Here is a 21,668-nt window from a genome sequence, read left to right as displayed (position 1 = left end):
CCACTAGAGGGCAGCAGTGTTAAATCATTTAATGAATCATAACATTACACGATTTAACCACTAGAGGGCAGCAGTGTTAAATCATTTAATGAGTAATAAACATTACACGATTTAACCACTAGAGGGCAGCAGTGTTAAATAATTTAATGAATCATAAACATTACATGATTTAACCACTAGAGGGCAGCAGTGTTACATCATTTAATGAATCATAAACATTACACGATTTAACCACTAGAGGGCAGCAGTGTTAAATCATTTAATGAATCATAACATTACACGATTTAACTACTAGAGGGCAGCAGTGTTAAATCATTTAATGAGTAATAAACATTACACGATTTAACCACTAGAGGGCAGCAGTGTTAAATCATTTAATGAATCATAAACATTACATGATTTAACCACTAGAGGGCAGCAGTGTTAAATCATTTAATAAATCATAAACATTACATGATTTAACCACTAGAGGGCAGCAGTGTTAAATCATTTAATGAATCATAAACATTACACGATTTAACCACTAGAGGGCAGCAGTGTTAAATCATTTAATGAATCATAAACATTACACGATTTAACCACTAGAGGGCAGCAGTGTTAAATCATTTAATGAGTAATAAACATTACATGATTTAACCACTAGAGGGCAGCAGTGTTAAATCATTTAATGAATCATAAACATTACACGAGTTAACCACTAGAGGGCAGCAGTGTTAAATCATTTAATGAATCATAAACATTACATGATTTAACCACTAGAGGGCAGCAGTGTTAAATCATTTAATGAATCATAAACATTACACGATTTAACCACTAGAGGGCAGCAGTGTTAAATAATTTAATGAATCATAACATTACACGATTTAACCACTAGAGGGCAGCAGTGTTAAATCATTTAATGAATCATAAACATTACATGATTTAACCACTAGAGGGCAGCAGTGTTAAATCATTTAATGAATCATAAACATTACACGATTTAACCACTAGAGGGCAGCAGTGTTACATAATTTAATGAATCATAAACATTACACGATTTAACCACTAGAGGGCAGCAGTGTTAAATCATTTAATGAGTAATAAACATTACACGATTTAACCACTAGAGGGCAGCAGTGTTAAATCATTTAATGAATCATAAACATTACATGATTTAACCACTAGAGGGCAGCAGTGTTAAATCATTTAATCAATCATAAACATTACATGATTTAACCACTAGAGGGCAGCAGTGTTAAATCATTTAATAAATCATAAACATTACATGATTTAACCACTAGAGGGCAGCAGTGTTAAATCATTTAATGAATCATAAACATTACACGATTTAACCACTAGAGGGCAGCAGTGTTAAATCATTTAATGAATCATAAACATTACACGATTTAACCACTAGAGGGCAGCAGTGTTAAATCATTTAATGAATCATAAACATTACACGATTTAACCACTAGAGGGCAGCAGTGTTAAATAATTTAATGAATCATAAACATTACATGATTTAACCACTAGAGGGCAGCAGTGTTAAATAATTTAATGAATCATAAACATTACATGATTTAACCACTAGAGGGCAGCAGTGTTACATCATTTAATGAATCATAAACATTACACGATTTAACCACTACACTGTAGTGGTAGAAATGAAGACGAAATGAAGACGACAGTGGTGCCATACCCCCCCCCCCCCCCCCCCCAAAAGTCTAAATGTGTGCGCAAGTACAATCCTGACTTTCTTAACACTTTCAGTGTGTGGAATGTGGGCTAATGCTGTCAAACGAAGCACTGAAGCCTTCAAAAATAAAGCGACACCTAGCGACGAAACATCCAACGCTCGTGGGAAAGCCTGTTGGGCTTCTTGTTGCGTATGCAGGTTTACATACACATGATAAATAAATGTCTTTGTGATCATCACATTCTATCATCTCATTTATTTGACAAGGGTTTTGCCTGTTCAACTCCGCGAGGACGCCGGCGTCCTCGATCCCCTCCCCTTCCGTTCCGTTCCTACGGCTTGCTTGCGCAAAACGTCACAAAACATGGCCGTGTTTGGTATCCCAGCATGCCCAAAACCCTCATCTTTGCAAAGAAATCATCGATTTTCTTTCATTTCTTATGGATTTTTCCAAATGGATTGTTACCATGGAGCTAGTAGCTTCAGAAAACGCTAGTACTTAAAGTACAAACCTTATCTTCCTCTTCTATAAGCCGTCAACCAACGTATAACCTTGCGTAACTGAGCTACCCACATACTCGATCGTGCGCTCAGTCGCAGCCATTACGCACAGTAAGTCCGCTACTTACATACCACGTCTTCGACCATATATATATCGTTTTTGCAATTTGCAAAGGCTAAAAATAAAAGGAAAATAATATAATATCAAAATATAAAGGGAGAAACACCTTTAGTGTGTCAGAATATCATTTGGTTACCATGTGTCCATTTGGGTCTCCAAATATCCTTTTAGAGCTCCACCTGGATCTCTTCATGGAAGAAACACTGTAGAATGGTCATACTTTGTCCAATCTTCTTCAAATTTGAGGCAGTTGTTCACTGATAGTGTAGTTACAGCCCTATACTGTCATTTACCTGTACAGATACAGCCACAGGCAGTTATTTATACTGAAAGATACTTTTTTATTTTATGCGGACAATAATCTTCAATTTTTACTGACTCCAAAGGCCCACTGCTCTGTTTCTATATGACCTACAGGTTTTCTGATACTTTTGATGCATATAGTCACAGTGGTTCAGAAGCTACAGCCATTTTAATTTGGGTATGTCATTTTAGGTGGTTTTGCTCCAAAATAGGGGTGGAGTTGAACAGGTAACAATATAGTTATTGAATACAAATCAAACCAAGAGTGAGATCAATTAGTTAAACTAATAGTGTTAATATTTGAATGGGCCCCGGGACACTTTGTACTTGAAAAGTTGGGCCCCGAGGTCAAAAAGGTTAAGAACCCCTGGTCTAGTGGACTGTAGTTATCGTTATGTTGCTGTACTTACAGCATACAGGTGGCGGCGCTGTCCTCCTTTGACGACGTATAGCGATCCGCCAGGACACACGAAGAAGAAGGTGATGACGTTTCCTGTGCCGGAAGTATATTTAAAAGTTGTCAAATTCTTCCTCCTCTGTTTCATCAGCCACGAGATTCCACATTAAGCCGACAGAAGAGTTTCTCTCTGGTGTTTCACAAAGATGGGAGACCGTGTAACCGAGTACACAGCCCGACTGCAACAACAGGTAACCGGCCGGCCTGTGGGGGAATGTAGCTAAAGTTAGCTAGCAGGCTAAGTTAAACGTGTGTGTGACTGTCGGATAGCTTCACACCTACAGAAGCCAAACTTTAAAGAAGTTTAACGTTGTTCTGTTTGTTAGTAAAATTAACTACATGGTAGATGAAAATAAAGACTGTCTACCGAGTTGGTGTTCACCACTCTTAAATTCGGCTAACATTAATTTCACCAAACGCCACTTATTTTTATTAAAATAATAAACTTTTTACATTTGAGACGCCACATCAGAGAGTAAGTGGTTTGTTGCTTTCAAACGTGTTTCTATCGTCGCAAAGCGGTGTGTCGTTAAGTTACTCGATGTGTCATTTTGGTGCAGAAGTTACTATACAGTTTTAAAGAAAGTATAGAATGAGCAGATATTTAGATTAAATGTTGTGTGAGTTCTGAACTCTGGTCCTGAGTGGTTACTGTGGAAGCTGGTTTCATCATTTAGATATTACTTTAAGGCTGCAACTAATATGTATTATTTCTCTCATCGTTTCATCCTTTATTCAGTTGAAGTTGAATCATGAGTGAGTCTTTAATCACAGCTTCTGAGTTCTCTGTTAAAGTGCAAAATGTGATGATAAAAACACCAATTTGTCCGGCTAAATCTATTTGTTTCCTTATCGTGTGGTAAGGTTTAAAGTTCACATGAATGTCAGGAAGTCTTTGTTGTAATCTGAGTGTTTGTTGCATGTCATCAGTTTTTGGTTTCATTGTGATACTTGAGGTGCTATAAAGCTCTTTATGGCCTCTGTTATTCTCAGAGTTCTTCCTGGTGGGGAAGCATTAGTGGTGGTTTAATACATTTAAACCCAGCTTGGTGGGCTAAATGTAGTGTAGACCCTGTTCTCTCTTCAGGATCAAGCTTCTGCATCACAAGTATACATTTCACAGATTGGTTTGTTCTTCTTCATAACTAACGTAAATGTTTTTCCTTGTTCTTATTTCACAGGAGCGGGAGATCCGGAGTCTCTCTGCAGAGATCGAGAGCCTGAAAAAGCCACAGAACCCGAGTGCATCCCAACATCTGGATGAGCTGCGGGATGAAAATGCCAAGCTGAAGTACCGCCTCAACATCCTGAAGAGGGTGAGTGTTACAGCAGCGGGACAGCAGGGGGCGCTCTCTGCCGTGCACATGAGTACGACCTCCTCCTGTGCTGCTGCAGCTGCTGCTGCTGGTGCTGCTGCAGCTGCTGCTGCTGGCGGCTTTGAGCTGAAAGATGAAGCTTCTGTAAAGAGGTCCGAGCCGTTCACTGATCCAAAGCTTCATCTGTTCGTTAGTTCAGTTGAATATTTATGATAATTTATGTTAAACTCTGAAACAACCTGCCTGAAAACACAGCCTGTCATGGTTTATTTAACTTGTTTCTTGTACAAATGTCAGTTTTGTACTATTCAGTAGATTAGAAACTAAAGCTGTTGTCAACACGAGTCAGAGCAGTTGTAAAAAAATAAAAGCTTTCCTAACTGCTCCTGCAGCATAAATCAACTTCTCGACTGTCCATCTGCACAGCGTGTTTGTTCCAACAGGCGCCGTGTTGCAAAAATATGACTTAAAAGATTATGTTTGCACATCATCCAAATCCTTCCCCTCGTCATTATGTTAATGTTCGTGACGCCGATGTGCTGTGTGTCCTCAGAGCCTGCAGGAGGAGAGGCCCACCAGCTGCGGTAAATCCATGACCAACATAAACCAGCGGCTGCAGGAGGTTTTCGGCGAGGCCATCCGGGCTTCCTGCCCCGAGCTGGACGACCCGCCGCTGTCCGTCGCGCCCAACCAGCAGGCCAAGTTTGGAGACTACCAGTGCAACAGCGCCATGGCCATGTCCCAGGTTAGACCGCCAAGTCTGTCTGGGAATCGTAGGAAATTACTCTTTAACTGCGGCTAAATGGATCCTCAAATTGTTTAAATGTCATTTTTCTACTGTTGAATAAATACAACCTTTAAGAATGAGTCAGGTTTTAAAAACACTGTTATTTTAACCGGTAATCATAAAGGACCTATTTTTACCAACATTGAAGGGTATTTTATTAGGGCTGTCCAAGTTGTTGATTTATCTGTAAAAGAGAGTTTTTCCTTCTTAAAGCACCACTTTACATCTTGTGTTTATCAGAGATATGCTCATAAATTAGGCGGCGGCCATATTTCTTAGTGATAGGATTGTATTTTGAGGTGTAGCATTGCAGCAGTTAGTACAACTGCTCAACCAGCACAGCCAGCAGTTTTCATCCAACACATCAAATTTAGAAATGAAACTTATTAAAATAGTTACTACACACACACACACACACACACACTGTTTAGCTCTTAGATCTGCAGGGATTTACTGACGTTATCTGTCTGGCAGGTCAGGAAAAGTTTCTTTACGGGATGAAAAGTGTGATTTTAGTGCTTTTATATCGGTTCATTTTACACATTTTAAGCCAAACCGCCTCTGACTTTATCGCAGATGCTGAAGGCAAAGGGAATGAAAGTCAACCCGAGGGAAATCGCAGAGAAGATCATTCAGAATCTTCCGGAAAACGAACTCGTCCAGAAAACTGAAATCGCAGGACCAGGTACCAAACAGCCGACTGTGATTCTCTTTCAGGACTTTTCTTGGACGCAGCACTGGAGAGATATTTCCTCACTGAGTTTCAGAAATATTTGCATTTATTAAATGCCAAACAACAACAATAACATTACTATACAAAAATACAACAAAATGCACAACGTGACAGTTTTTCAGCTTAAACTTCCGGGTATACGAAGTACACAAGCTGGTCCTGAATAGATTACAAGTATTGGTGGAAATACAACAGTTCATTCTACCTCTTCAGATAGTCAGCAGTTGTTAATGTCAGACTAGAGTGCTTACTCTGTATCCTCGTCGTCCCCGCTGATGTCTTTCGTGTCTTCAGGGTTCATCAACATCCACCTGAAGAAGCCGTTTGTGTCCAAACTGTTGAGCAACCTGCTGATCAACGGCGTGCAGCCCCCCCCACTGGAATCCAAGAAGCGGGTACGTCACACGCCAACATGTAGCGTGAAGCCAGATGTTGATGTTTTTAAACAGCTGTACGTCATGAGAAGTGAAATCATAATTCACTAATTATGTTTCCATTGCACTTCATGGCAAGTAAAACTTGAGACGATCATGTACAAAGTTAAAAATACGAAAGAATAGTTGAACAGATCGGGATTAATAACAAAAAAAAACAGTTTTTAAAGGCCAGTTTTTGGGCATTTCTATTTTTTCGCTGGTATTCATTTAATTTACATTTGACGCAAAGCGGCTAAAAGCAAAGTATATCGTTTTTTCCTCGTTAATAGGTTGTCTTCAGGAAGAAAAGCTGTCAGACTGCAGCACAGCAGAAGTCACACCGTCGTGTAGAATAGTCATGTACTCTTTAGTTTGAGTCTGTTTGATCACATTGTGAGCGATGGAGGATTTGAAGCAGGGTTTAAAACAGAGATGCTCACAGTAGACATTTAAATTCCAAACTATTAGGTTTTATGTCTCAGAGATGTCTTATTTATTGTTTAATCTGTGTGTGTGTGTGTGTGTGTGTGTGTGTGTGTGTGTGTGTGTGTGTGTGTGTGTGTGTGTGTGTGTGTGTGTGTGTGTGTGTGTGTGTGTGTGTGTGTGTGTGTGTGTGTGTGTGTGTGTGTGTGTAGGTAGTGGTGGATTTCTCTTCTCCCAACATTGCCAAAGAGATGCATGTGGGTCACCTGCGCTCCACCATCATCGGGGAAAGCATGAGTCGGCTGTTTGAGTTTCTGGGCTATGACGTTCTCAGGTCAGTTCACCAAACCTGCTGCATTTTAAACACGATGACACGCTGCTGCTAAGCGAGGCTGAGCTCGCTGTCCCGTACTAAGCGTCTTCATCCACATTAATATTCCTGTGAGGCTGTACTGTTCACTACACACCAGAACAGAAAACACATTTTTTGCAAGGATGCGAAATAGAGACATCTTTTCTGCAAAAAAACCTAAAGTTTGTCCCGAGGGGTGTGATATTGTTTGTTTTCTGCATGTTTTATGTATTACGTCTCAATGAAGTAAGAAAGATGAAGGTAAACAAACAATGGACGGGTTCTTCACTATCGTTCTCGAGTTGCTCACCTTCTTCATGGCCGTTCTCAGGTTGAACCACGTGGGAGACTGGGGGACCCAGTTCGGGATGCTGATCGCCCACCTGCAGGATAAATTCCCAGACTACCTCACATCCTCCCCGCCCATTAGTGATCTTCAGGCCTTCTACAAAGTCAGTTATAGCTCCATGTGTTTCTGTCTCTCTGTCTGAATCCTCAGGTATCCTCAAGTATCTGAAAGGACACACGACTTAAACATTGACTTCAAAACATCGTGTAGTCACTAATATTAGGTTTAATGCTAGTTAGTGTTTGATAAAGTCCCACTGAAAGGAAGAAGAGGAAGAGAACAACCTCCGGTTCTGAAAAGTGAACCCAATGCTGAAGTTCCTTAAACATGCATTCTCTCTAGTGTCCACCAGGGGGCGACTCCTCTGGTTGTATAGAAGTCTATGAGGAAATGACTCTACTTCTCTCTTGATTTATTACCTCAGTAAACATTGTAAACATGAGTTTATGGTCTCAATCTCTAGTTTCAAGTCTTCTATTTGTGAATTTTACGGTATGAAGCCAAAGTTCACACGAGGGAAATGGTTTAATGAATAATTTCAAATTTTAATGTCAATGTCAATTATGAAAAGTGAAAGTTAATGCCAGAATATTCTGTGGAGCATTTTGTTTCTGCAGTGCAGTACTTTGCATGTGTTCTTTCTGCTCTTCACACCTCATTTACTTTTTACATCATCCACCCTGCTCTTTTTGCTCTCTCCTCCTCCTCCTCTTCCCTCAACAAGGAGTCGAAGAAGCGTTTTGACGAGGAGGAGGACTTTAAGAAGCGAGCCTATCAGTGTGTCGTCAGACTGCAGAGCAAAGAGCCCAACTTCATCAAAGCCTGGAATCTCATCTGTGACGTTTCCAGGGAAGGTAGACTGCATCTGCAATTGTATTATTATAACTATTATATTATATTAAAACACACAACGCATCTGATGAGCTTCACACCAGTTCTTAAATGACGACGTGTGCATGTGTTTTAGAGTTTCAGAAGGTTTACGACTGCCTGGACATCCAGATCATCGAGAGAGGAGAGTCGTACTACCAGGACATGATGACAAAGGTGGTGAAGGAGTTCGAGGACAGAGGTCAGTGTGCAGCAGCTCAACAGTCACATTTAAAATCTGTCTTTTTGTGGCTCTCAATTAGAGCCCCTGTTGGCTCTGTACACGGTTCAAGTTGTGCCTTTTCTGTACCTGAGTTATCAAAGGCTTTGCGCCAATAATACTAAAATCCTCAATCTTCAATGTGAAGTTGTTCACTGAAGTTATAGCCTGCAGTTTGTGGTGTGACCACCAGGGGGCAATATTGACTCACACGTCTTCTTAAAGATTTTAATAGTACCTTCCTATCTCTAATTCTTCCATTCACTCATTTCTATCCCTCTCTCTCCCCTCCTCACCTATCCACCCATCATTACTTTATTTTTTGTTTCTTTCAATGTCTCTCCTCAGGCTTGGCGGAGCTGGACGAGGGTCGTAAGATCGTCTTCGTCCCCGGTCAGTCCATCCCCCTCACCATCGTCAAGTCGGACGGCGGGTACACCTACGACACTTCAGACCTCGCAGCCCTGCGCCAGAGACTCTTCGACGAGAAGGCCGACATGATCATCTACGTCACGGACAGCGGACAGGTGGGTGACGAGAGGGAGGGAAGGAGAGAGAGAGAGGATGGGGAGTTTAGGTAGAAGAAAGTTGACACAGCGTACAAATAAACCTGGAAGGAAGAAGGTAAACAAAGGGGAACGAAAATACCAAAAGTTACAATCTAAAACGTCTAATAGGGAGCAGAGGGACCTTTTGTTTCACGGCAATGTCGCTCCTGTTATTCCTGAACTATAAGTTTTACTGCACTACTTCTTCTTCAGGGCTGAAGGAGGACACACTACACTATAAACTCAGATCTCTGTTTTTGTCTTCACAGTGGTGGCATGGCATGAAGGACACATTGTTGTTTAACACCCAAGTACAGTGTTTTTGAAATAAAATGCATCCTAAAATCTGTTTAAGTACAGACGAGAAAAACTTCACGGACAGACACCCCTCTGTGGATCTTTCTGTTCTTGTTAGTTTTAAACATTAACAACATCCAGACTACCATCCAGATAGAAGTTTTCTCTTTATCTGGAAAGTATAACTTGACATTTATGTTAAATGTCACTGAATTTGTGTGTGTGTGCGTGCATTTTCTCTTTTAGTCCACACACTTCCAGTTGGTGTTTGCTGCAGCTCAGATGATTGGCTGGTACAATCCCCAGGTGACCCGGGTGGAGCACGCAGGCTTTGGAGTGGTGCTGGGGGAAGACAAGTGAGTTTAAAACGCACAGAGCCGACTCTTCCTGAAGCGTTTTTTAAAGGGTTAGTTTAAATTCACCAAAGTCTCACAATAACACAAAGGAAGTAACCGATGGAAGGCAGCGGTTGGTGGATGTTAAAGGGTTAAATGTGGAGGCTCTTTCGCAGTAAAACGTCCGACACTGAGAGCGTTAAAGGGCCGCGTGTTGTAGCTGCATGCGGACTAATAAGAGTTTAACAGGAATCCAAATCGCTGTCATCAGAGCATCAACAAAGACGAGCATCTCCTCTGAAGACTGAGACTCCTCCACCGTCACCGCCGCACTATAATCATCTGATGTCCTTCACTGTGTCTTTATCACCACTGCTTCGTGTTTTTATTGCATTTATTGTCGTACATAAAAGAGATTTTTACTACACGACTGCATCGGAAAATAAAAACGGTACAGTCAGTGTTTTTAACTGATAGTTCAAACACAAGGATGCAAAGCTGTTATTACTCAGCATGAGGGAGCCGAAAAGTTCAGTGAAGAACAGTGATTAAAAGTTAACGGCCACAACATGAGATCGAGCTCCAGAGAGTTGGACAGTTGTGTAACTATATCTCTTTTGCGTGTGTTGTTTTTCCCAACGTACTTTTAGATGAAACCACGACCACGTCGGTGTGAGGAAAGTCAAATATGAAAGCTACAGCAGCTCGGAATGAGACACGAGTTATCATAAACCGGAAGTATCCTCTAAAAACCGCTGAGCATGGTGGAAATTTAACTTTTCATGCTGCGGACTCTCCCCGTGGCCTCGGTTTGGTCTGCGTCGTCATCTTCATCTTCCCGCTCACCTCTTCCTCTTTTTATCTTCTCCTTCCTCATCGTCTTCTCCTTCTCATTATTCGCTCCACTTCTCAATCCCAGTGTGGTTATCCCGAGTATTTGTACTTACTGTACCCCTCCCCCCGTGTATTACTTATTCCATTTCATAGTAAGCAGTGATTACTGCGTGGCTGATGGGGTGAGTTAATTTGAACACTGTCACAAAGTTGTTTTTTTCCTAATCAATCGTCCGGAGAAGAAGTGCCGAGCCCAGGCAGGAGGTTGATGTTACGCTTCGCGGAGGCCATAACTAAGTGCTGCTAAACGCCCCACAGTAACCTGAGGGGGCGTAAATTGGCCCTACAATGTCTGCGCCACTCCAAAATCCATTAGAAATTTATCATGCTGTTTTCATAATTGCTCATCCAGACAATAAGGGCTTAAGCCACGGGGGGAGCTGTTATAGCTACAAGTAAACCGAGAAAAATAAGTGTGGTTATTAAGTTTTTGGCTCATGTTCTGCTTGTGAAGCTCATCTGATTTGGGTGATTGTACGTAATGTGACGCCCCAAGGTGTCGGCAAGCAGGAGTATTCTAATTGTTCGTTGTCACGATAGCTGGAGAGTTCTGTGTGGGGATGTTGAGTCGTCAATGCACAAACTCATAATCTTTTATTTTGTCTCCCAGATATCTTGTTTTGAGGTTTGTGTGGTTTCGTCACTTCAAGACTCGAACAGCAACTCGCTGAACGTTTTTCTTCTTGTCTTTTCTCGCTCAGAAAGAAGTTTAAGACCCGGTCTGGAGACACGGTGAGGCTGATGGACCTGCTGGAGGAGGGGCTTAAGAGGTGCATGGACAAACTGAAGGAGAAGGAGAGAGACAAGGTGAGAACTTGGGCTGCCGAGGAGGAGAGAGAGGCCGTCTCACTCTTCTTTCTTCAGCGTTTTGATGTCTGTGTCTCGTGTCTCACCGCTGATTTTACAAGGAGTCAGTGGATTGTTTGGCCGAATTTTGCGAGGATATGAAACCCAAACTTTACACGTGAGCTTTTACTTTGAAACATTATAAAAAAAATTAAAGTTTCTCTCTGCTGTCTCATAAACCGATAGAGAAAGGTGACATTAATAAAGGGCAAAGACATTACACTTAATTTTCTCCCCTCTATTGGTGTCTAGCCAGCCAGACAGCTTTGGTTTTATTTGTTCGGGTTTTTAAGATATTAGTGTCTGACATTTCTGCCTCCACCCCGAAACGGGGTGAATTTCATTTGGGATGCCCACAGAGTTTCAACGGCATGAAATCAACACAAGTTCTTTCTACTAGTTTCTAATGAGGAACGGGAGCAATGGAGTGTGAGAGTTCACTGTTGACCTTTTATAACTACATCTTAACTCCACCCACCGTGGACCACTTTTGAGCATTTGAACCGGTTCCAAATTGTCCGATCCATCAGAATTGTATACCTCCGTGGTTTCAGTAACGTTGGTAATAAGCTGAGGGTAGCAGTAGTGAGTACCGCAATGGGACCATGTTGTTGCATTTCATACACTTCCCTCCCTTGTTTCCTGTCTTTTCTGTACACACATTGGTCCAGAGTAACATATCTTCACAAATGTTGGATGAATTGCTAGTAACGTTGGAACGGACATTCGTGTTCCCGGGAGGATGAATTCTACCCACTGGTGTTCCTCTGACTTTTCTTCATGCACCACCAAAAGGATGAAAAAGAGAAAATAAGACACACACAGTCAGTGTAATGGTCCTGAGTGAGCTATGTTTTATTTTGGCCTGAGACCCCCTGAACTGCCCATTAAAACTGAAAGGATTTACATTTTTTGGAGAAGAAAGAAAGAAAGTTTGAGGACAAAACAACAAATAAACAAAGACAAATCCGTCTGCAGCGCCTTAGTGTAATTATGAATATCTAACTGCGAGGTGTTTTTGTTTCATATTCAATCACCTGTAGTCTGCTTTGTTTGTCTTCTCTTCATAATAAATGGTTGCTGTCAGACTATAACACACTATTTCAGCTCGTGTTGGAATCGGTTTGTATCCGTGTTTTCTGTCAAACGTTAAACCTTTTGACAAGCAGCCGCTCAGTAACCGGGAGGCCTTCCTGGCAGCTCGTTATTTCCGCTTATCGCCCAGTTTTTGGTTCCCCCTGTAATGACCGTCTGACTCTACAGTAGACGATCTACTTCTTCTCGCCCTCATCCTGCACAAAACAAGAAATTATGGATCTTTCTGATCGCTTTCAGACGACCACGTCTGAAATCTATAAAAAAAACACACACAATGCCACCAGATTTCTTTTCTTGTCGTCTGCTGAGCTCTGAGGACGGCTCGACAGCATGTGGTCTACTGAACACGCGCTCTCTTTCATTCTCCTCATCAGGCTCCTCTCTTCTTCTTGTGAGCTTGAACCTCCTAATGTCTGCAGCCTCACTGATGCTTCTTCTGAAAACAGTCTCTGTCACATTTGTGTTTTTTTTAGTTCAAGAGAAAAACTTGAAATGCATCATTCTCATCAGAGTGATCTGATTAGCCAGTAATACTGAATTACAACATTTTAGATAACACTTCATTGAACTTAGAAAGTACTGTGACTGTCGCCTTTTTACGAGCAGGAAAACACACATTTAAGATTTGTCATGATGTTACGAGAACCACAATCCAAGTATTCCTTGTGGTTGCATCTGTCGCGGCGGAAAGTACTACTCTAGTAGTCATTCGTTTTTTAGAATGTTTTTTTTAATGTATAGGCTCCAATCCAGTTAATTTTTAATACCTGAAAGTGCTACAGCTATTATTTATTATTGTATTGTTTTAAAGCCAGCAGCGCCCTGACTCACGCTGCAACACAGGGTCTCTGTCACTGGCCCTGGTGCAGCTCAGCCTTGTTAAAGGAAGTGTCTGTTGGTAGTTTAGGAATAGGAAGTGTTGTTGTGTTCGCCGTCTGACCTCAGATTGTTCCAGCTAGTCTCTGTATTTAACCCAGAAATGATCGCTTCACCAGCCTTCTCCTTCATCCCGGGGCTGTTGTTAGCTGCTGTTTTCCCTTTACTTCACACGGAGAACCCTCGCTTCTGTTCATCTCACTGTATGTTTGCGTCTACTGATGTTGATGTGTTTGTATCTGAACTTAAACCTGCAGAGGGATAGAACACATCAGACCCAGCTGACCTGGTTAAGTAATATCTGAAGTACTCGGTGCAGTGTACACAGTTGAACAGCACTGATTTGAATGCTGGTAGGCTGTGGGAAACCGGTGCCAACACAGTTTCCCTGCAGGCTCTTCTGGCCCGGTGCTCCGCTGTCTGTCTGGGTCGGTGCCTACGTCTCCCATCTGCTAACCCTGCCTCATTAAAACAAGCCCAGCCCTGGCCTCCATCTACCGCTAACACTGCTGCTCACATTTCGTTTCTCCATACTCTGTTCTGTTCTTCTGTTTTATTATTTACTCTTGTCCTATTTTCTTGTGTATCCTGTTATGTCCAGTGCTTTCCTGTCTCGTCCTATTGTGTCGTACGGCTCCCTGACCTCTCTGGTCCTGTCCTTGTGTGTCTGTCCCGCTACGACTCGTCATCGGGGCTTTAACTGGAGCTGCAACGATTGGTTGATTTATTAATAAGTCGCTGCTGCACAATTAGCGGATTATCAAAATAGATGCAGATTGTTGTTAATGAATCTTGGTTATCCTGCCAGCATTAGAGCAGTTTGTTCGTTTCCAAATGAAACCGTTTAATTCAACTGTTTCTCATGGCGTGGTCACCACTGTAATTGCTCTGCACCCCCCGGTTGGAAAACCATTGGATTCATCTTGAGTTAGTCAAAGATGTCGGGTAGAAGAGGCCCATTACCGTTTCCAAAACACAGAGATGTTCATTTACAACGACCTCAAACTGAGACAAACGGTTGAAACAAAGAGAGTGAGTGGTATTTTGTTTATTTGCTTGATAAATGATTTAAAGAATATGGCCGGTTGAGATACTAGTTCTTTCTCCAAAGACCCAAACCAACAAACGTACATCTACTAACCTTAGTTTAGTTTATGTTGGTCATTTTCAACTTGTACAAGTCAAATAAACAGCTGAAAAAAAGTCCCCAATAAATCACTATTTCCTCCATCTTGTTAAAAATGACACCATCAGTTTGTGTCTCTTTCTTTTCTGTTATTTCACGTCATAATATATTTTCTGTCTTGTCACATTCTCATGTCTTCTGCCGTTGGGTCTTGTCCTCTCCTTAACTGTTCTGTCTCTTCCTGTTTCCTGTTTGTTCCAATTCTTTAACATAATAATAATTTGTCGCGTTACGACCTGTTGCTTCGTATCTCGTCACCTCCTCCGCCTCTTTTGCGCTCTGCTCCACTGAAAGTTTTCTTGTTTTCCAATCGAATCTCCACCATGAAACTTTCTGCACGAACTCGCTCCTCGCGCTGTTCGCTCCCTGTGGTATCGGACACGTCACGCACACATTCGAGGGAAGGCGATGACTTAATAAGTCAATTTAATCTTTTATCCTCAGGCTACTAAATTAGATTAATCATTTGGATTAAATTCAACTCGCTGGTTTTACTGTTGGAAACATAAGGTGACGTACTGCCTGCAGTAATTACAAGCTGATAAAAGTGACAGAGTCATCTGAATATTTAAAGCCTTTAGGATTATTGGAGGAGGGGGGGGGAGTCTCTTAAGTCGTTTTTATTAAATGAAACTTCTCTTTGCTGAAATTGTCCGACTGCAGGTCCTGACCCCAGAGGAGCTGACCAAAGCCCAGAGGTCCGTCGCTTTTGGCTGCATCAAATACGCCGACCTCTCCCACAACCGCATCAACGACTACATATTCGCCTTCGACAAGATGCTGGACGACCGGGGCAACACGGCGGCCTACCTGCTCTACGCCTTCACTCGCATCAGGTGAAGAGATCGCTCTAATGTTCACCATATTAGATTTTAATTCGGCTTCAATAATGCAGAAGTTAAATCACTCTAAATGATTCAGCTTTGCCACCAGATACATTGTTCCATTCTGATTTCACCTTTTTAAAAGTAAAAAGCATTACTCCTGGAAGCAGCGTAAACCAAAACACATCGTTAAATCTGCCCGAGACGTTCTTCATCGAGCCGCTACAGATTCATAATGACCGCTCACTTTGGGACGCTGAAAGTATCTTGAAAGTTTAAATTGAGTTCCTCTTGACACGTCTGTGTCCTCTGCTCCACTTTGCCCTGTTGGAGAACCTCCTGCTAGTCCCGGTGTACTTTCATTACCCATATCAGATCAGCCTTGCTGGCCCCTCATGGGAGATGGGAGCTCGTGCTAAGGGATTAGTCTTTGGGGTCCTTTCCAGTCAGCAAGACCCAATTTCTCCTCACCCCCCCCCCCCCTTTATCCCCTGTATCGAGTGGCCGCAGAGGGCTGCGTTGATCCCCCTTCCTCTCCAGCTTCGCTGGAGGTGTTAGACTTTGGGGTGGCACCGTGCCCGGCAAAGATTGATCTTTTTTTTCAGCGCGGGGGGGCAAGCAGTCTCGCATGAGAGGATTCGATGTTCCTGCATTTAGTCAATAGAGCACTCACTCGGGGCTGCCGCCCGCCAAAAGTTTATTTAGGTGTGTTGGGTTTAAAAGCAGTTTCCTTAAAATACCTTTCATCTAAGTGAATATTTAATAATCCTTCTCCATCACAAGAACATGTATTTGAACTCTATTCCTTCCTTTTAGACAAATTGGTCAATCCATATTTAAATGCTCCCAAAATGACTTGTTTTGATTGGCAAACAGTTCAAACCCCAAAGATATTTAATTAATTAATACTACGATTATAAAACGGATAGAAGCAGCTTTTACTCACATCTGAGAAGCAGCGAAGACATTTTACAATCTGCTCGTGTCGAGGAGATTCACTGTGCGAGCGTGTCGCGTACGGAGCTGCTTTTAAGACCTAAAATGCTTTTTGTTGTTTTTTTTTGTTCTGAATACAACAAAGTTTCTCTTGATGTGGAAACTTTGCTGTTCCAAAGGTGCGGACACCAAAGGCAGCGGTGTCAGTTTGTAAAGGAACAGACTCCTGTTGGTCATTACTGGAAAGATGTTTGGGGAACACTGTTCCTGGATCTGTCTGCTGCTACACCACCCGTTGACACCACACTCACACGAACATCACAGGGAAACATCCTCAGTAGTTCGAGATATAATCCTCCTCTTTTAGGCGATACTATGATTTAACTTCAAATGCTGTGATCGCTTACCTGCAAACACGCACAACGTTTTCGTTCATATGTTATATATATTTTTATTAATGGCGTTATTGGCTTCCTATAGGTCCATTGCTCGTCTGGCTAACATCGATGAGGCCATGCTGAGGAAAGCAGCAGAGACCACGGAGGTCCTGCTGGACCACGAGAAGGAGTGGAAGCTGGGGAAGTGCATCCTCCGTTTCCCAGAGATCCTGCAGAAGATCCTGGACGACCTCCTGCTCCACACGCTCTGCGATTACCTGTACGAGCTCGCCACCACCTTCACGGAGTTCTACGACAGCTGCTACTGCATAGAGAAGGACAGACAGACGGGTATGTGTTCAGAAAGATATCGAGATCAAAAGCACACGCTCATCAACGCTCTGCTCACGATAGGACTCGGCACATTAACGGGAGGTTTCACTCTGAGAGGGATTTAACTAAAAGCTGCCTGAGCGCTGTTAGTCTTCCACTTGTTCCTGTTAGAAACGCCTCCCTGTGGTGCACTAAAGTGCTCCAACTTCAAGTTTAGAGCTGCTTAATTATGCTAAGTCTCACTTTCTCAGCTGTGGCAGTAACCCCAGCTGGAGGTTATTGTTTTCTTTCATTATTTCAGACAGAAAACAGTTCAGACTGATGTGTGTTTAGTCCCAGGATACAGGAAATGGTGCCTTGGAAAATGTCTGCTTGGCCTCGTTTATCTCCTCGTCGCCTTCACTTCAGCATGAGCAGCACTCTGTCCTCGTCCTTTACACTTGTTTGTGAAAATTACAAACCAGTTTTTGCCGTTCAACCGGTTTAATTCACCCTCTTGCTCATTACCGACTTAATTTCTATGGGATTTTCTGCTCCGTGTAGCGATCAGGCCTGATGGGGTGGACGGTCATGGAGGTTGCATGTGGATGCAGACGTCCGGGTCGTTGCTTCTCATTTGATGCTGTGGAGTCTGCTGCCGTCATTAAACGTCTCCTCTGACCTTTTGTTGTTATCGTTTTGTGCTTCACCTCTGACTCTCTCTCGCTCTCTCTCTCGCTCTGTTTTCCATCTCTCCAATCTGCCTGACTTCCCAGTGTGTTTATTTTCTCTCTCCCGCTCTTCTCATCTCTTGTTTCTTTAGTTCTTTTTAAATCACCTATTGAATCTGTTAGTAGATAGTACTATATCGGTCATATATCTGTAGTATTTACCTGTGAAATGTGTGTTTCTCTCTCTCCAGGTGAGGTGGTGAAGGTCAACATGTGGAGGATGCTGCTCTGTGAGGCCACGGCGGCCATCATGGCCAAATGCTTCGACATCCTGGGCATCAACCCCGTCGGGAGGATGTGATGTCACAGTGCCGCCATCTTTGTCCCAGAATCCAGAGCGGGAGAAGTGACGACGTGACGATAAACAGTAAACGTTCTCCATCACACACATCGCAGCCAAAAACTCGCTAGGTTTTAAGAATCAATTCCAACAAAGTTATTACATCCATCCTGGGAGGAAACATCACGTATGTTAAGTCCATTCATTAACATCTCATGTGAACTTTCTTTTTTTTATTAAAGAACCGATGTGAAACCAAAACAATCACCCAGTCTGTTGTCAATTATTGTCTAATTGTGGATCTCTCTGTTTAAAGCGATTTACTATCGTGATGCATGAAATTTGAATTGAAGCTAAAAAGAAGAGAAAAAACAAAACAAACCCATTTAGATCAAGTGTAAAGTGCTGTTATTCATGTTCTCTGTTAACCTTCTGGCTACGAGCGCCCCCCAAATGGGGGGCGCTCGGGTTTAGGGTACCCCAAAATCAAATGCGGAAAATAGCATGATTATTAGCCAGTAGTGTGGACACGGCCACTTTTTTTTTTGGATGAAATAGCAACGTGTGGACAACAACATCATATAAGTCACTTATTATAAACTATAAAGACAACTATAGGCTACTCATATAAGTATAACAATATCGTGGCATAAAAGCACCAAATCCGGGCCAGAAATCGGCGCTATGAGTACAGTAGGATCAATGTTTGTACCCTCATGCTAACAGCTACCCAGTCATACAAAGCATTTAATAGCATTAGCACACGTGGCGGAACACGTAACTACCTTCTGTTTTACGATCCGTAGAAGCACTAAACCGTTGTGGATGATCAAACGTACCTTCATGCTGAACTTCGCCGAAAAAAATCGTGGTTATGCGCCCAAGTTTTCTCAAAATATGGATAATAACGTCGCGGAATTTCCGTTCCAAAGCTGTAGTCATTGCTGCCAACTGCATACTGTTGACTTCCGACTTGTTTCCAGAATAAGAGCGGTCAAGGGGGCTTGGGCGAGTGGTCAGACTGCCTGCGACCGGAAATTTCCGCCGGGGTACACGCCTCACTTCTGGCAACTTTATTCTATGAAATCTTTTGACGATCACCACCAAATTTGTCATGAGTCTTCCTAAGCCTGTGACGCGTCTAAGGAGGGGTTGTTTTTGGAAATCGACCGAGGATAGGCTGAGATCCAGCCACAGACACACACATGAAATGAGAAAATCCTACAGATGACAGCCAAAACTGGCTCTGATGATGTTATGAATGTGAATATGATTCCTATTATCTGTATTTGGATGTAGTGAATCATATGAGTGATAAAGAAAGTGAAATATATAGTTATATAGTGTATAAAAGTACAATGTAAGCTGCAACAGCTGGTTCGAAAATGATGACCTCGCCTGACCCCTTTGTAATTAAAACCTCTTATTATTCACTTTATTCCACTCTAACCATTTTGTAATAACTACTGATCAGTTATGCTATGACTTGGGAAAGTTTTTAGGGATCATACTGCATTATTTCAATAACCTTTTATCACTGAAAGTGCATTTTTTCCAGGCGGAGCTGAATGTTTTCAATTTCAGCTGTGTAATCTCTTATTTTCTATATTAACCAGTAACATATACAAAATCTATATGTATATCAACACATCTCACAAGTGTTACCAGTATTCTAGCATCAAAATTATTAAAATAGACCTTGTAGTTTGGGTAGTGTACTCAAAGGAGTAGGAGTATGCAATTTTCGAGCAGGGGGCTAAAAACAGGCCTAGTAGTTAAAAGGTTTTAAAGTTACTGTGAGGAGCTTTTAACTGGTTATGAAACGGTCTCAATTTAGTACTGATGCCTCAGTATGATCTGCATAGATAATGTGGTCATTAGCGAGATTGGCTAATTCTATGTAGTTATTCTTGAGGCTTGTCATCGGTGCCACCGGCTCGTGTTGTGGTGAGATCAGAGGACGTCGTGCGGTAGTGTCGGGGTATTCTAAAGGGGACGTCTTCACTGTGCTCATGAATAAAATACAGCAAATGCTCAGAAATTAGAAGCTGGGACTAAAAATGTTGGCATTTTGTTTGAAAAATACAATTAATCAATTATTAACATAGCTGATTAACCATTAACATGAAGTGAATTCATGAACATTATTCGTGAATTATTGTTAGACCAAAAACGTTTGAGTCCTAAAGTCAGGACTGACGCATCCCTTATTTGTAGGAGCTTCTCCTAACTTTGCAGGTATGAAGTTCCTCTCAACTCTATAATGTTGGATGTGAATACATTGTTATTCACTTTAAACACTGATTCATGCTTGTTGGATTCTGGTAGGTATCCTTTATTAAATGGGGTCCGACCATTGTGGGCCTTAGAATGAATGAAAGCAACACACACTGCACCGGTGTTCACCGGGATTGTCTTATTTTCTACATCCAACTTCAGCCATCAGAGTGAGTGTGTAAGACGCTCTAATCACACATAAAGCACCAGTGAGAGAGAGAGAATAGCTTTGCTCGCATTTCAACTCTTAATTGCTTTCTGCGGCGTCGTCCTCTCTGCTGAGCAGCCGTTGACGTATAGAAAGTCACATTAGACTTGAGCTGCTTTCTAGACAACGACAATTACAGTCTCTGCCTTCCATGACGTGTGTGAGTAAGTGGGTTTTGTTTGCAGGAATTTAAAGTCCAAGGCAAACAAACCCATTTGATGAAGTTAATTATACATCACATGCACTGAGGCAGCCTGTAATTGTTAAGCCTGCACTTCCATCGCTATAAAAGCTGTGCAACTCTGGAAATTGCCACAAGTCATACAATACATGTTGGAAGAGTGCTGTGGGGGAAGATGCGTGCCTGTGACCCATCTTTGAAACGTATGAAATATCTTCACTCTCCTTTCTAGTCGTCTCTCATCGTTCCGTAGGTCCCAGGACTTGATGGCTCATCTCGGTACCTTCTCAGGCAATAATTCCCAGAGCAGCTTCATGAAAGATTCATTAAGCTTTCAAAGAGTCGTGCCTCTCTTTTCTGAGCCGCTGCTGAAGGACGGTGTTAAAGGTGTTTTGACAGTCGCTCCAGGAGGAGAGAGCCTGCCACGCTGCTTCAATAACGCCTTCGGAAGCAACAACGTTCCACCGCCTCAATGGGAAGGACGGATCTCGTCACCCGGTGGCCTCATCTGATATTTATTCCCTTTCTCTCGTGTCTCGGGGTGGATTAGAGAGGCGGGATGGTGACGGGGGGTCGCCCCGTTTGAAGGCCCTGTGGTTTGGAGAAACTGCCCTTGGTGATCCGAAAGGATCGGCATCCTCCTGGCTGAGGATTTAACATTCAGGAGAGAGGTTTTGGGGGTGTCCCGCTGGTGCAGCTGGGACGTGCAGACCAGAGGTGGAAGGTAAACATGGATGTTTGAGTACTGTGTACAATCTTTGTGTTCTAGTACTTAAAGCTGCACTAATCCACACCTTTTCAGATTAACAAAGGACTTTGTGTAATATGAAAGACGTCGCTCATAGTGATAAACCCACCTCCACAGAGCGTAGTAGCCTCTTTTATCTCCTAGTTTTATTTTACATTCACTGTATGGTTGTGTGTCACTGCTTTTAATCC

The 21,668-nt window shown here is 42.3% G+C and overlaps 1 protein-coding gene across 1 annotated transcript; it reads left to right on the top strand.

Annotated features, from left to right (window-relative positions):
• Positions 1 to 3,089: 3,089 nt before the first annotated feature.
• rars1 (arginyl-tRNA synthetase 1) lies at positions 3,090 to 18,327 on the top strand. Its single transcript, XM_076101921.1, has 15 exons — positions 3,090 to 3,248; positions 4,239 to 4,373; positions 4,927 to 5,118; positions 5,737 to 5,845; positions 6,188 to 6,288; positions 6,945 to 7,066; positions 7,416 to 7,536; positions 8,158 to 8,287; positions 8,401 to 8,505; positions 8,872 to 9,050; positions 9,615 to 9,724; positions 11,299 to 11,404; positions 15,267 to 15,439; positions 16,844 to 17,091; positions 17,975 to 18,327. Exons 1-15 carry the CDS (start codon positions 3,204 to 3,206, stop codon positions 18,082 to 18,084), a joined length of 1,986 nt encoding a protein of 661 aa, XP_075958036.1. The 5' UTR covers positions 3,090 to 3,203; the 3' UTR covers positions 18,085 to 18,327.
• The last annotated feature ends 3,341 nt before the right edge of the window (positions 18,328 to 21,668 follow it).

Source organism: Anarhichas minor, unplaced genomic scaffold (genome assembly GCF_050575085.1).
Source record: "Anarhichas minor isolate MPS153535 unplaced genomic scaffold, ASM5057508v1 ptg000027l, whole genome shotgun sequence".
Classification (NCBI taxonomy): Eukaryota; Metazoa; Chordata; class Actinopteri; order Perciformes; family Anarhichadidae; genus Anarhichas; species Anarhichas minor.
This window is presented reverse-complemented; position numbering and strand designations above follow the sequence as displayed.

Bases quoted from the DNA above. Each gene is read 5' to 3' on its own strand.
- rars1 (XM_076101921.1), top strand. From the start codon at position 3,204: ATGGGAGACCGTGTAACCGAGTACACAGCCCGACTGCAACAACAG. The intron at 5,119-5,736 runs GTTAGACCGCCA...ACTTTATCGCAG, and splicing joins GCGCCATGGCCATGTCCCAG to ATGCTGAAGGCAAAGGGAAT. The intron at 11,405-15,266 runs GTGAGAACTTGG...GTCCGACTGCAG, and splicing joins AGGAGAAGGAGAGAGACAAG to GTCCTGACCCCAGAGGAGCT.